The 17082-nt window shown below is 26.8% G+C and overlaps 1 protein-coding gene across 2 annotated transcripts in view; it reads left to right on the top strand.

Annotated features, from left to right (window-relative positions):
- Window positions 1–14497, top strand: part of LOC123259870 (phosphatidylinositol 3-kinase regulatory subunit alpha) — a 48626-nt gene extending 34129 nt beyond the window's left edge. For both annotated transcript variants that reach the window (XM_044720644.1, XM_044720643.1), the window contains 11 exons: window positions 3169–3553; window positions 3767–3865; window positions 8173–8358; window positions 9568–9696; window positions 9783–9990; window positions 10161–10388; window positions 10809–11133; window positions 11217–11467; window positions 11584–11760; window positions 11828–12079; window positions 13264–14497. In XM_044720644.1, coding sequence (XP_044576579.1) covers window positions 3169–3553; window positions 3767–3865; window positions 8173–8358; window positions 9568–9696; window positions 9783–9990; window positions 10161–10388; window positions 10809–11133; window positions 11217–11467; window positions 11584–11760; window positions 11828–12079; window positions 13264–13534 — 2511 coding nt within the window. In that variant the 3' untranslated portion in view covers window positions 13535–14497. The remainder of the gene's footprint in view (window positions 1–3168; window positions 3554–3766; window positions 3866–8172; window positions 8359–9567; window positions 9697–9782; window positions 9991–10160; window positions 10389–10808; window positions 11134–11216; window positions 11468–11583; window positions 11761–11827; window positions 12080–13263) is intronic.
- Window positions 14498–17082: the final 2585 nt, after the last annotated feature.

Raw genomic sequence — 17082 nt, 5'->3', positions numbered from 1 at the left:
ACTGTATAGTGAATATCTCAAAACGTTTTCTTACTACAGTGAAACGGATCGTGATTATCACTATCCACGACGCGTTCAGCGCCACCACACATAACCAAGTCTGAAACTTACGAGTTTATTTATTTACAATTTTGGTGATGAAATAGCGATAATTGCACCAATTTATATTAACAGCGATATGGACAATTGAGTTGTTGATAAATTACTCGAGTGGAATCTTGAAAAACTCGTGTCGTTTTTTGAAGGTCTAGTAAAGAAATAAATCTTCCTATGTTAACTGTGTTAACCCTAGACTGGTAACCATTTTTTTTAGTTTCTCGCTCGCACTATAGCGAGTCTCTATAGGTTGAGTAGTTGTTATGTGGCGTCACGCTATACGGGTGACCAGTTTAGGGTTAATGCTGTGTCCGTGGTTATTGTATATAATTCTACTGCGTTGATAAAGAAAAACAATGAACATTATATATTGTATTAAATAAATAACATTTGTGTTTTCATAAAAGGTTTTTTTAGCATAAATAATTTGATCCCATACTACTTTATTCAAAAATATGTTATTTTTTTTATAAAGTATATGGAGTAATAAAGAAGTAAAAATTCCATTAAAAAATATTTTTCTTATGATAAAAATAATTGCGTATTTTTAATGAATATATCAATAATACAAATTTCTAGGCTAATATTTTTAAAAATCAAAAAAAAAAGTCATATAAAATAAATTCCAACTGCTGTCAGTCATTATTTAAACATTTTTAAACCTATAACCTAATTCTTAACTGTCATATAAACTACACAAAAATTTTAAACTAATCAAGCTATACAAGGAATTCGTATTTATGTTTATAACAATAATATACGAAAAAACTAAAAAAAAAAATAATCTGCAATAACATATAATTAACATTTAATCAAAAACAACTAATAATCATCTATAAACCATAGCAATATAGATAGTCGATATCCGAATCCATGTGGATCGTGATAATCACGATCCACTAGATTGGACATATGCGCATCTAAAGTATAGTCATACGTGGATCCACAGATTCGGTAAAATCTGGTGCCAAGTTCCGTTCAAATTCGTTGTAAACGGAGCGCGAGACTACCGACTGTGTTTACTGTAAGCAGAACGGTATTTTGAGGTTGCAAAATTTTATTTAATTCTACGGTACTTCTTGTTCCTAAATTTTATATTATAACAGTAATTCATGCTTTATTTTACTGATATTAATTAATTATATTCAATTATAACAATTAATCTACTTGAAATTATTAAATTTTATCAGCACAAACTATAGCAAGCTCAAAATTTCGATCCTGACTTTTTTCTATGTAAAAAGTGACATGCCACAGACTAAATAATTCGAGAATTCATGGTAATCTTCCAATAGATGGGAAACTACAGTTAAAAAAATACATTTCACAGCTTGCATCTACATCCGCCAGGGTGCGCTGGAATTGTTTTTACATAAACTGTAGCTTCAAGGGGATAGTTTGCTATAAAAAATGCAGCCAACGCGAGATTTAAGTTGGTACCAATTGTAAATTTTTATTATAATTACAAAAAATACTAAAATCTGAACAAAAACAGTTTCACTGTAAAAAAATCGCGCCAAGTCCACGTTCATAAGACTATCAAGATAAAAAAATTTCTTTTTTCTTTACAAAAAGATATAAAATAAAAAAATAAAAAAATCCAAGTAACCGATATGATTGTATTTGATTTTCGGAAATTAAAAAAAATTTTATTGTAAATTTGAAAATTAAAAAAAAAATTTTAGAACGTACTTGGTGTGCGTCATTGTGTATTTCAATTTTTTTAAAGTCCTAGTAAATAGATTTTACGAATTTCATTAAAAGTAAAATATTTTGCAACCACGCACACTAAATACGTTCCAAAATTTTTTTTTTAATTTTCAAATTTACAATAAAATTTTTTTTAATTTCCGAAAATCAAATACAATCATATCGGTTACTTGGATTTTTTAATTTTTTTATTTTATATCTTTTTGTAAAGAAAAAAGAAATTTTTTTATCTTGATAGTCTTATGAACGTGGACTTGGCGTGATTTTTTTACAGTGAAACTGTTTTTGTTCAGATCGTGATCATCACTATACTGTATCGTGATAATAGCAACACTTTTTTCTCCGTGTATAAAGAAAAGAAAGTGAGGCGACAAAAATGCAAGGCGCCACGATTTTTATTTAAAATTTTTTTCATCATCATCATCATCATCATCATCATCACTGTTAATCCGTATTAACATACTAATCGACTCGTAAATTATGCTCAACTCGTGTCCTTTCTGTCCGTGAAAACGGCCTCTATCTCTCCTCTTAACTCGTGTAACCCCACCGTGATCTTGGAGAAGTAACTCCCACTACTATACACCCAACAACTACTACACAAAGAAAAATAAAAACGAACAAGAAGAATAACCATCTTTGTCTTGTCTGAGTATCCAAGAGTCTTCTCTCGTACTCATCTCCTATCCCGCGACTCTCGATACATTGCGCTTATCTTTAAAACTTCTTCGCCATTACCTTTCCCTTCTTCACCTCCTAAACCTCCTACACCTCCCTCCTGGCCCCTATCAAGCTCGAGCTCTCTCTTTTATTTTTCTTCTCCTCTTAGTTTTTAGCCTCGTCGACATTATCTTTGCCTTTACTTCTATTCGGTTCTCTATCACTCGCCTGTGACTTGATTTTGGCTCACGAGTACACTCTGAAACAAATGTCACGTTTCGTTGACCACGTACCTCGTGTCATATTCTACAAGTCTACGGTTGATTAAACTTTTATCATGGATATAGATTTTTATTTTTATTTATATTTATTAGGGTTGTCGTATAAATTAAATGTTTGCAGACGTAATACAAAAAGCATCTTTTTGGTTAAAAATTAATCAATTTTCTTATTTTACTTTATTAAACAAATAGTACAAACATGTGTCACTAAATTAAATTTTATTTTTTTGGAAAAATTTCATAAAGTTTTAATATTTATAGCATTTAATGAGATCAGAATGAAAATTAAAAAAATTGATTAATTTTTTTTTTTCAAACGAATATTTTACCTAATAAGGGTATTGAAAAAATACACATTCATTTTTAAATATTTAATATTTAATATTCATATCTAAATTTTCGTTTCTCATTTTAATTTCAGAATATGGGAATAAAAGATGAATTCCATCAAAAAAATATATTGGTGTGCATTGAAGAGTTGTGTCGGCCATCTTCATTGCCAGCATTACCAGCATCCGCAGCCGATAACAGTACCAACAAATCCCAGCAGCTGACAATCAATAATGATATAACATCAACTAATAATAGTAATACTGGTAGTGATCATCCATCACTATCACTATCATCAACCTCTTTATCATCATCATCATCATCATCATCAGTTGCCCTTGCTGCAGCAACCACCAACGATGCAGTTAATAATCAGAAGCATAATCTAATACCACATAGTTTTAGTGTGTTAGAGAGGTGCGACAAGTGCCACAAATATCTTCGGGGTCTTTTGCATCAAGGATTCCTCTGTCAAGGTATTATTACCATCACTATTATATTTATTTTATTGGTGTATCAGTATACCGGTATAATCGCAAAAAGCATTATGTTCATCCAAAAATATTCTGCAGGATGTCAAATTTTATTTATAAATATATTTCTTTTTTTCTTTTTCCTTTTATATATATAACATGGCCGAATCAGAATCACAGAACTCACTTGATTATTATATTATTTTTTTCTTACAGATTGTGGTTTGGTCGCCCACAGAACGTGCTCAGCAACGGGTTTGCCCACGGCTTGCATACCATCTGACCAAGAGAGTCGTGCTAACCGATTGGTTTCAGGTGCGCTAAAATTTTTTTTTACTCCAACTTTATTTTATTTTTACAACTGATAGTTTTTTTTTTTTATTATTTTATTTAAATTCTCCCACAACGAATCACACCAGTGAGCTAGATTATTTATATCACTTTGTTCCCTCTTGTATTGATGAGATACTCACCTTGATCTCGTGATACGTTGAATGACAAGGATTTTTCTTCATCGTCCCCCAAATACCAGTCAATGGTTATTATGTATAATATCTAGATATATTTATTCTTATTATCTCTCATTATTATATTAAAACATAAACCATTATCGTTGATATTTTTTTTTTCTTAAATTGAATTTTATCTGGAAATTAGTTTGTGGTAAAAATGTATTTAAACTTTATCAATTATTCAAAAGAAATAATACAATTATTATTTTCCGGTAAAAAAGCTAACCACGAGCAGATATTGGGTGTATCGTGATCCTTACTTGTTTTACCACCATATAAATTTACACTGATACCAGCAAGTTGTAATTTTCGGTTGTTTGTAGTAAACCACAAAACATCAGTGTGTTTACTGGTTATTATCATCATCATGCTATTTATTACCTAAAAAGATACACCTTATAACAACTTAAGACAATTTTCGTGATCTTCATAAATGTATATTTACAACCGGAAGTTTTAAGCAAACACATCATGACATACGTATCAAGTATAATGAAAAATTTACTCTAGTTAAATTTAATGTAAAAAATGTTTAATTTAGAAAAAAAAAAAATGTTGTTTGCTTATTTTATAATCGGGATTATATTAACCTTTTATTACATTAACTTTAGCCACCTTTTAACATCAACGGCTTCTATTCTCGGAGTTAATAGTGAAAATAGTCGTTAATGTCCCCGGTATTATTGCCGAGTTATTACTTCTTGATTCATAAGTGCTGTGGCATAATAAATTTTGTAAAAACATTACACGTGGTGTATATGACTACACGAGAAACTGCTATGCGCATTCATGAGCTTTATGTTGGTTTAATTTTCATCTTTGTATGTGTGTGTGTGTTGGTATAATATAATAATATATAATAGTATAGTGTTGTGTGATGGCGCCAGACCAAAGAGACTACGGACCCGTGCCATTACTTTACTCACTTCATCATCACCATTTATCGTCTTCCTTCGTTGTATTTCTCGTAATTTAATTTACAGACAATTGTCAAGTTGAGACACACCATTTATTCAACTTATCGGTAACTACAGGAGAGTTTTACGTGAGTGATTATTTATGTATGTGTGTATGTCTTTTAAGTGTGGATAAACCAATATTCGATAGAATGAAAAAAAATGTTTAAATATAATTATATATCATTTTGTATTATTATACAAAATTATAGTCATTAATAATCTATCGATTAACAAACATCAATGTCTATAAATAATTTTTATTTCAAAATATTGCGTCTTTAATTAATTATTTTGAAATCACTATTATTAATAGGAATTGAAATTAGCTATCATTTATTTTATTTTGTCTTAATCTTAATTGTTATAGATACAATTTTTTTTTATTTTATATTTTTAATAATTTACTGTGAAGAAATGAAAATTAAAACATTAAAAATTACCATCGGTCTATTTAAAATGATATCATAATTTGTCGTGAATCAATGATTGGAATTTTTATCTCTAAATTTTGATAAAGAGATTAAATTTTATAAGGGTGTTAAAACATAAATTATTTCAAAAATAAGAAAATGTAAGCTTGTTAAGAAGTGTAATAAATAAAATACTTTATTATGGAAAAAAAAAAATATTTTAAAAAACGCGAATCAATAGAAACAATTAAAACTTTATGAATGTACAATATAAGTTGTCTAAAACTTTTAAATTATGGTACATTAACTGGTAAAAGATTAATGGCTTAACATAAAGTACTATTTTAAAAATTTTTTGTTGTGTAGATTAGTTTTGATTAACAGATCACAAATTTTAATAACATTTAACATGAAATCAACTCTGATTACATAAAACACTATTTAATATCTTTATCTTTACGGAAAATAATATTAAATATTACTTGAATTCTTAAAAAAATTAATTTACATGAATAAATACGTAATTATTAATTTTATTACATTATATTATATCAGAATATAAATTACACAAATTATTAGCCATTAATAGATGCTCTTTGTACATTATCAAAGCTTCTATGAATCCGGTTGTATTGAACAAAAAATAATAAGTATAAATCATTAATTATCAAGTTTTACTTATGATAAAATACTTCCTAACATAACATAATTTTAATTTATAATAATTTGCTAATAGTTTTCACATTATATCCATTTTTTTCTCATATATATTTGTATTTCTAAACAATTTAATGAACAATAAAGATATCTGTTAACATTCGATTCAATTCTATAAAATTGGACTTCATTAAAATTTAAAATAATTGTATCTAAGAGTATCAAATAGTTTTTGATTATAAATTATAAATAGAGATCTAATCTTATTACATAAATATAAATCTGTATGGATGTATGTATGTTTTAGTAACTAGTATTTAATTAATTATTTTTGGTCGAGTAGGCTGTCATTGATAAGAAAAACGTCAATAAACGTAGCATTAATAATATGACATTTAATTTCATTTATAAAGACACTCTAAATGAGATGATGAGTCACTGAGAGAGAAAGAGGTGTGCTTCTCATTTGTAAGTAAATTTATCGCTGACATCGTTAACGATAGTCACGAACAAAGACAACCGAGACGTTATTCAACAACCACTACTTACACTAATACTAATCAGTAGCATCAAGTTATTTTAAATTCAAACTCAAATTGCACCGCCCGTTTTTATCAATGACGTCTGGTATTGTTTAATAATTGAATTATTGTTATCATCCTTATTATTATTTTTAATTTATAGTATTTTTTTTTAATTGCATTATTTTTATTGTTGATTCAATTAAAAAAAAACTTTAAAAATTAAACATTAAAACCAAAAGCAGACACAATCGTCGCTAAAACCGTGGGTGCTGCAGTAGCAGCTGTAGAAATTAACTTTTTATTATTTTATTATTTTTTTTCCTTCATTCTCTGGTTTATATTATACATATATAATATATTTATACATATATGCACATATACCCATGTGTTGCTTTTATGAGTCGTGTAATTCATGCTTCTAACAATTGAAGTCGTTATGTCCCACGCGGCGCCATGGACTGCTTCATATCGTTGTTGAATTCGTACATACATATATATATATATATATAAGATCGTTTATAGAACCATAAACGTATAAAACCAACAACTTAAACTAAATGTGCTTTATAAAACATCTGCATGTTTATAGTTACGACCACTACACGATTATGAAGTTGACGATGATGATGATGTGTAGTAAGTTGCAGATCGGGGTCACACGATCATCTGCTACGTTCGAGTGTCTCAATTATTTTGACTGACGTACTCACAAAAAATATACTCCCCAAAAAGTTTTATAAGTTGTCATAATAATTTTGTATAATTATTTTACGCTAAGCTCAGAAAAAGAAAAAAACAATTATAAAATTTTTTTTAATTAAAATTAACACCAAAATTAAGTGTGTAATCGTATTTGTATCATCGGATATAATTATATTATACGGATCGGGACATTGAGTATCAAGTTTTATATTATTTTTAATCATAATCATAATCATAATCGTTGATAGGATTTGAATTAAATTAACATTTTAAAAAGTTCAAAGTTGGTTTAATAAATTCAAACAAAATAAATCTTGAGTTTAAATACATAGAAAATTAAATCTTAAGCTTTTTATTGAATTTAAAGTTTTTAAAAATAAAATTTTATTACGGCATTCGTGGGTTTAAAGTTTTATCGACTTAAAAAACTTTTAAATTTTTATTTTGTTTTTTATAAATTTTATATTAAAATTTATTAAATTTAAAATAAACGGATAATAAACTACCAAGCATTCGAGTAAAGTATTTTTAAAAAACAATAGATATTAAAATAGTTATCGTTACTCAATAAATAGTTTAGATTTAAAATACTATATATTTTACTGAGGCATTAATTTAACAATATCATTTTATCTTTTTATAAAAGAAACTGTTATTTTATCTTTATGACCTATTTTATAGATTTTAACTACAGAAGCTCTTTAATACTTGTAATATTATACTTTATTTTATTATTATTTTAATAAAAAAAATACTTATATATACTAAACTTTTTTTTTTTAAATACAATGGTTTATGAATAAACATACATTGATGATTAATTTTAAAATGACTCATGTGTTTTATTTATTTTTTCAGTTTTTGGCCTTGCATTATGCTCTCAATTTGACACGAAGGTACGATCGGCGCCGATACTCGTCGAAAGATGCACTCGTGTTCTCGAAGAAAGAGCTTTTAATGATTTATCATTAGATTTATATAAAGTTTATTACAACAGTCCGCCTAATGAACAAACCTTAGAATTACGTCAAAAGCTCAATCAAGGTATGTCAACAATTATTTAGTAAATTACCATACTCTGAATATTTAATTAAAATTATATTTTATTTTCATTTGCATATTTTATTTATTTTTAAATTGAAAATTAAAGATTCTTTATCATTGGAATGAATAAGTCAAGATTTTTTATATTGTAGATTTTATAATAATATTAATAATAATTTAGTTGGTAGATAGTATTTTTTATTTTATTTTATTTTTTAATTCCGGTATATTCTATAGAGGTGCAAAGTGCCTGTACATAGAACCAGAATAATAAACAAAAGATAATTTATAAATTATAAAATTCGAATACAAAATTATCAATAATACAGTGCATAGGTTACAAAGGAAAAAATAAACTTATCTCATAAGTGACTTGTCGGTCTTAGAGAATAATCAATATTTCAACTTCCTCCGAAGTAAATTTTGTGTGCAATTTAGTGTTGTGGGTTAGGGCATTTATAATTTAATTATCCTTAATATTAAACAGAGCAGTTATATTATTAAATGAAGCTACAAGATAGATAAAATGATTTTGATGTATGACCTCGAATATTGAATTACAAAATTTCTCAAAAAGATTGAAAACTGGAAGTTGGTAAGATTATTTAAAAAAATGTATTGATTCAAGAATAAAATTACACTGACCTTTTTTTATTTTATTCTTTCATTAAAATTGCGGCACTTAGTCGGATAATAGAAGCCCAAGTGCTTTACTATAAAACACCTTTTGTATATTTGAGTATTTGAAAGGAAGTAAAATGTTTAGGTGTTTTAAATTAAAATACTTTAGTTTAACTATTGCAATTAGCAGCAACTAGACTTTACAACATTCCTTTTAAACGTTTAAGTCTTTTGCTCGTTTAAGGTGTTATAAATTTTATAAGGAGTCACTTTTATAAGAAGTTCTATTTCTGGAATTGTTCGACTAGTATGTAGTTCTTTTACGGTCAATTTTTTTTTAATTTATAGAAAATTAAAGATTTTTATTGATGTAAATTTTTTCTTATTTTACTTCATTAAACTTATTATTTATTATTATTGAATTAATTATCTTAGTATAAGTAACTATTAATATTCGCTTAATAGATAGTAAAAATTTTAAATTAAAATAAATTTATATTCAGAGTTTGTAATTTTTAATGAGATTGTACTATAAATAAAATTATGATAAAAATAATATTTTACTAATTATATATATATTTTTTTTAGATGTCTGCAATACTGATTTGAGTTCCTATAGCCTTCAATGTATCGCCAGTGTGTTGAAAAAATTTTTACGGGAACTACCCGACCCTGTGATACCAGTTCAATGGTACGATAGATTTTTAGAAGTCTCAGGTGTGTAAAAAAATAATTAATTTTTATTCAATAGTAAGAAAGTAAGAAAAAATAATAACTTTAATAAATATTAAAATTTATAACAGGTCTGAAAAATGATGAACAATGTGCAGTGAGGCTAAATCAATTAGTAACAGAATTACCGGAGCATCATAGAAGTACATTGTACTATTTAATGGCTCATTTTTGTCGAATTTGTAAATTGCAACACACGCGAGGGTTCACGGAACCGCCGACAATTCTTGTACAAGTATTGTGTCATATATTCCTGAGGCCTCCTTGGGAACGCATTATGTAAGTAACGTTTGTAATTGGTAATTTTAAAACTTTGTATTGATCAGGTGATTTTTTATTTGAATACGATACCAATATATAAATAATATATTATCATTATTCTATTAATGTATACAATGTTTACTTTATTAACCAATTGTATTGTTATTGTTATTATTACTACTTTACAGACAAGTAGTACACAATACTGAGGCACATATACGTATAATGGAATTGTTATTATTGCACGGTAATTGGGGTGAGAGGTTACCAGAGTTTGCAAATCCTCCACGTTTACCACCACGTAAAGTTTCGAGGCCACAGTTTCCAGTACATGAACAATTTAATACTATGGATGATGATAATGTTATAAGTGATCGTCAAATTTGTATTGATAATAAAGAACATCAAACTCACAGGTTAATATTGTAGAATATATTTTTCATTTTATATTATTTCTTATTAGATTTCATATTTACGATTTTAAGTATGACAAACTGAAGTATACACGGAAAGAAAAAGATGACACTGGATATCATTCCAGATTATACTGAGTGAAAAAAAAATTCAGATAGTAGCTAGTATAATCCAGATATCACACAGTATAATCTGGATTTTTTTAGCTACTATCTGAAATTTTTTTTTACTACAGATATCACTGAGTATAATCTGTTCTTTCCGTGTATCTTCTTAAAAAAAAAAAAAAAAAAAAAAAAAAAAAATTACTTTTTAAGTTGCTTTTTATCAATTTGTAATTTTATTAAATTTAAAGTTTAAAGCTGCTTCTTTCATTGTGATATCCAATCTCATAAATTATTTATTCATTTGTATTTTTATAGGCCACGAACTCTCCAAGATGCTGAATGGTATTGGGGCGACATAACGAGAGATGATGTTAATGAAATGATGATTGATGCACCAGATGGTACATTTTTAGTACGTAATGCGTCTTCCAAAGGCGGAGAGTATACATTGACATTACGAAAAGGCAGTACAAACAAATTGATTAAAATTTGTCACCGTAACGGCAAATATGGTTTTTCCGAGCCGTACAACTTTCATTCGGTAATCGAATTGGTTGATTATTATCGCAACTGCTCACTTGCACAGTATAATTCAACTTTAGATATCAAATTACTCTACCCAGTCTCAAGATTCCAACAGGTAATTTTATTTTTAAATTAAATAAATAAATCAATTAAAAAACTCATAGATAATTATTAATTCTTGTGCAAATAATTATTTAGGACGATGAAATAACAAGTACTACTAAAGATATGCCAGATGTTATTAAAAAGTTAATTGATCTGAATAAAAAAGTCGAAGTGCAAACTAAAAAATATCAAGAATACGCATCCGAGTATCACAAGACAGCGTATGAGGTTCAAATGAAACGTCAGGCACTGGAAGCATTCTGTGAAGCTATTAAATTATTTGAAGAACAGAGTAAACTTCAAGACAAATATCAAGAAGAAGCGCAGCCACACGAGATATCTACGTAAGTTTATTATATTTGATGTGATAAATAAAATTAAAACTCTGTCAAAGGATTAACAGGTTTTTTTTTTGCTATCATAATCCTATTGATAATAAATCATTTTTTTGTTACCGTAGATTGACTGATAATGCTGAATTACTGAGAAGCAGATTGAAATCATTGGAAGATAGTCGTGACCAGCTTGAAGAGAGTTTAAGAACTCAAGTAACTTACAATCGTTCTCTTGAGCGTGAAATGCATAAACTCAAACCAGATCTTATAGAGCTTACAAGAAGTCAAGATAAATACTCTCTGTATGTATTTTTATTTTTAAATATTTATTTTTAATGATTGCTGAGTGCTAATTCAATTTTTTTTTAGGTGGCTGAGGAATCACGGAATGAAACAGTCGAGGATTGATCAATTGACATCAAATCATGCGCTATCAAATCAATTTGGTGGAGATTCGGTGCTAGGTGACTTGCAAGAGGTTGATTTAGTGCACTATAATGAAGCGACGTGGCTTTATCTTGAAGGTTCCAGAACAGATGCTGATATATTATTGTCTGGACGACCTAATGGAACTTTTCTTGTGCGTAAATCAAGAACTGGACAGTACGCTCTTTCAATTATGTAAGTATTTTATTACTCAATATGGCTATTATTGAAATAATAAAATAAATTTTTCTTTAAATATCGCGTTACTAAAGTCAAAAGGGCGTATCTCAAAATATAACTACCTTTTGGCTTTGGAGAACCAGAAAGGAGTATAAAAAAATTTTTTTTCTTCAATGAACTAGGGAATGTAAAAAAGTAAAAATCTTGTTGAAAAACGCAAAAAAATTTTTTTTTCGACATACGCCCTTTTGACTTTGAGAAAAAAAATTTTTACATGAAAAAATAGTCAAAGTAGTTTCTAAGAACCTTAAGGAGGTTCGAGCGAATCTAATGTAAAAAATAATTTCCAACATTGAGATTTAAAATTAAGTATACGTATAAATAAATACGTCATTTATCTAGTCCCAAAATTTTAAAAAGATTCACCGTTTAGTTATTTAGATATTAAATTTTAAAAATCACATATTTTATCTCCTTATACACGGGATCTTATGGCGGATAAACTTTTGTCGAGACTTTAATTATTTTTTTCAATATTAATCTCCCAACTTTAACGGACAAAAAACTATACACAAGAAACTTGGATTATTGCAAAATATAAAAACAATTTAATAATAATACATAACCGATATAATTTTTGAAATATTTAAAGTTAAATTTTATGTTTGTAACTCGTTTATCGTCAGCTATTTATTCGAATAAAGATTTGACGATGTCGAGATCTAACGAAAAATTGATTTTTGAAAATTGATCTGAAAAAACTAACACATCCCAATTTCTTAAAATTTTTAATTTTTTGTATTTTGTGAAAATTCACTGAAAAAAATTAAAATAAAATTTTTAACTTCTAACATAAGTTGACAATTTAAAAAAATTCAGCTGTGACAGTATTTTCAGTTCAATTTTCAAAACTCATTTTTTCATTAGATCTCGACGGTAGGAGGTTCTTAGACACTACGTTGACTATTTTTTCATATATGCCATTTTGGCTTTAAAAATTTTCTTTTTCAGTCAAAAAGGCGTATGTCAAAAAAAAATTTTTTTTATACGCTCTTTTGGCTTTACAAAGCCAAAAGGGTGTATGTTTTGAGATACGCATTTTTGACTTTAATTACGTGATATTATTTCATCAGTGGCTGTTATTAAATAACTAAAAATTGAATGGCTTTGATAACTAATATATTATTTAATTGTTTTAGGTGTAATGGTACGGTAAATCATTGTATTATATATGCAACAGAAAGAGGGTATGGTTTTGCAGAGCCATACAACATTCACAATACGCTAAAAGATTTGGTACTGCATTACGCGACAAATTCTCTTGAAGAGCACAACGAAAGTCTCAACACAACTTTGATGTACCCAGCATTAGCGCCTCTGCCGAGTCTAGGTCATCGGCAAACCCAGCAAATAATTTCGCAAAATCAAAATCACTTAGATATGGTCAACAGTCTGCGTATGGGCGGTTGATCGCCCTAAATAACGCTCCTCGTGATTTAAAATATGTATTAATACCTTTTTTATGAAAAAATGGTAAAAATTAATAACTGATCAAGGTAATAACTTGGTCATCTTTAGCTGTGAGTCCGCGAGGTGTGGATGATGGTTGTGAGATTTGTGATGCTTGGACATTTGTGATGTCAATAAAAAAGAGGTTGGTGAGAGAGAGTAATCAGGGGGGAATATAAACAAAGGTAATAATAATGACACTTGAAACTTTTATTTCGTAAATAGTTATTATAATCTTGCCGTTATTGAAGAAGCCACTTGAGAATAGTCTTTCCGATATTAAATTCCCATAAGTTTATTATTATTATTATTATTATAAATTATAATAATTGAATGCTAGATGATATAACTTTGATTAACTTTAATCAACAATAAAATCACAACAAATAATAGTTAATGATGAATTAAAATAATAATAATAATTAATCACTAATTATATATAATAGAAATAACAAACTTGAGACATTTTTATTAATTAATTAAATATGTTAATTGATTAACAATACAAGAACAAAAGATATAAAGGTGTAACAGTAAATCGTCATCCCATCGAATTTTCTCCATCGTTATACAACGAATTTTCTTGATTACGAAGGGGAGAATTTAAATCATTAAAATAATGAAAATTTATTAATTGATGATTTATTAATACGTAGAAATATAAATGCTGTGCCAGCCCTAAGTTGCGCACCCGACCGAGTACGCAAAACAAAAGGGTTTGTAGAATAACTGTCTGTGATTTTGGATCGATAAGACGAGATGAGGTCTTTTTTTTTGTCAGTAACTTTTTTTGTTATTGCTTAATTATTTTTCAGCTTTTTATTTCTTTTCTTATAACTTTCTCTCTCTCTCTCTTTCTCTCTCTCTCTCTCTCTCTCTCTATGAACCCACTTTATATTATTCTTGTGTTGAGCACAAGATTATCAAAAAAAATAAATGATAAATAAATAAATCAATAAATAAACGGTCTCTATGAATAAATAATAAAATTTTTTTATTAAACAAAATAATAAAATAATTTTTTTTTAGTAATTTTATTTTATAAGTAGGAACGCGCAAATATCGAATAAGAAAGTTTAGAGAATAGAGACTATCTTATTAATTTAATAACAAGAAAAATCTTTGTATTCACATATTTGAGCAATCTGAAATATGTAATTGAGTTAAAATGATATAATGAGAACATTTTTTTTACGTGATAACTCTACTGTCCAGGGAGATAGTAAAATCAATCTATAATTAAATAGAAACTATAAAATTAAATCAGTACGAGCATGAATACGAGTAAGATTTTTCAGAGAGGAAAAAAAAAAAGAACAATTATTATGTATTTATGGGTGTGTTGAGCCCTCGAATTTTTTTTTTTTTTTATGTCATGTATGTAATTAAACGATAATGAGAGCATTGAATAACGAATGCGTAGTGTATGAGGGCATGATTATTGTACTCAATTAATTTTTTTTAAATCTCAAGCACTCGTTTTTAATTATCAAATTTTTATAAATAACTCAATGTGAGACTAATTGTTAAAAAAAAAAGATTATTAATAAAAAATAATTGTAAGATAGTTTTGATATTACAGATTAGAATATAATTTTATACAAATTTTTTTACTTTGTAACTGTAATTTTTTAACTATCAATATTTTTTACTAACTAAATTGTATAATTATTTGTAAAGTTTTATTTATGATTCTGCTTGAGAATTAAAAATATTAATGTTGATGTATAATTTGATCCTGATCGTTAATGGATCATAAATGTATAATAATATAAGTTATTATTATTATAAAATTACCAACTTTCAACTCGTGTCTTTAACATCGCTGAGTTATAATCATTCTCAAGATTTGTTGTATTGTCGACAAAGATCTCAAGCTTTGTGATAATCGAGCACACACAGTATATACATTGTAAATTAAAAATTTTATACGTTGAAACGTTTTGTTACTGAGAAATTGTCCGTTTACAGAGCGGTCAGTAAATGTACAAGTGTATCAGCAGCAAGTACGTTTAAAAATTAATTTTCCGTAAAAAAAATTTTAAACATAATATTGAATTATATGTCTATTGTATTAAAACGGATAAAAAAAAATAATAAATGTAAGTGCGCTTGATTGTTCACAATACCAAAGTCACTGAAGATGGATTATAAAATAAAATTGTAAAGGAGTGAATGAATTTGTTTTTAATTGTAATTATTAAATGAATTTTTAATATTGTTTGTTAACATTTAATTGGAGAATGTTTATCTGAATAACTGATCGAAGAATGACACGAGTTTATTAATAACCGCGGGACGACGAGGATCAAGATTAAATATTAAATATGACAACGGATAATTAAGTAAATTTATAATTTCTATTAAAAGTCAGTTAGGAAGATCCGAGTAATTGTAATATATGTAAAATTATTATCAAAGATATTATTAATCTTTTGAAAAGTAGCTCTTAAATAGATAATCTTTTTTACGTAAAAAATTGTTACGAATTTTATTAACTGATTTAACAATTAAATAAGTAAACTCGATATATTATTTCAAATAATTAGTAATTAATTAATTAATTAAATAGAACAAATTTTTTATGCCGAGCTGGCATTGGTAGGCGTTGAACTCAATCGGATAGATTTTTTTTTCTCGATTGATATTTTTTTTATTTGAGCACAACGTTTTTGCCTCTGCAATATTTTTTATTTCATTGATTTATTAATAAATAATAATGATTATGAGTAATGAGTAATGATAATGATTAAATCACGCATTGGATAAGCTTTAAGAGATGGAATATCAAATGTGTCAGGACTCGTGATATTTTATATATAACCAGAGGCTCTTTAAGGTGCTCTTGTGATGAACAAAAAATAAATTATTATTAATAAATATAGTAAGCAACTAATAATATTTAATGGATTTAAAAAACTAAAAATAATTATAAATATATAAATATATAAATATATAAATATATATATATATATATATATATATATATATATATATATATATATATATATATATATATATAAACAATAAAATTAATACTAATAATACGATTAATAATATAAAAATAAAAATAATAACAATAAATATTATTAGATATTAACAATAGTAATGGACGTAAGAAGAAAGTAATTATGTAAAATTTAATTATGAGTGCAGTTTGCCGAAGGGCTTTTCAACAATGAAAAAATCCTTCCATTAAATAATATAACGGCGAATTCTGGTTTGTAATGATCTCAATTGTCGACGTCGCAATAGAGTCGACACTAAAATTAAAAAAAAAAAAAAAAAAAAAAAAAACAAATAAAAGATTAAAAGAATTTAAATAATAATGAATAAAACAATAAAAATTATTTCCTTGCTATCATATATACATATTTTAATGTTTAATATAGATGAGAGTTTTCAAAATATTACGTCACATGTCTCGTCGTCCCATTGTGTGAACAACAACAGAATGTTAAAAGTATATATATAAACATATGTATATATATACTTACTCAACAATTGTA

The sequence above is a fragment of the Cotesia glomerata genome, linkage group LG2 (assembly GCF_020080835.1).
Source record: "Cotesia glomerata isolate CgM1 linkage group LG2, MPM_Cglom_v2.3, whole genome shotgun sequence".
Taxonomy (NCBI): Eukaryota; Metazoa; Arthropoda; class Insecta; order Hymenoptera; family Braconidae; genus Cotesia; species Cotesia glomerata.
The sequence above is the reverse complement of the archived record's forward strand: the minus strand, read 5'-3'. Positions and strand labels throughout refer to the sequence as shown.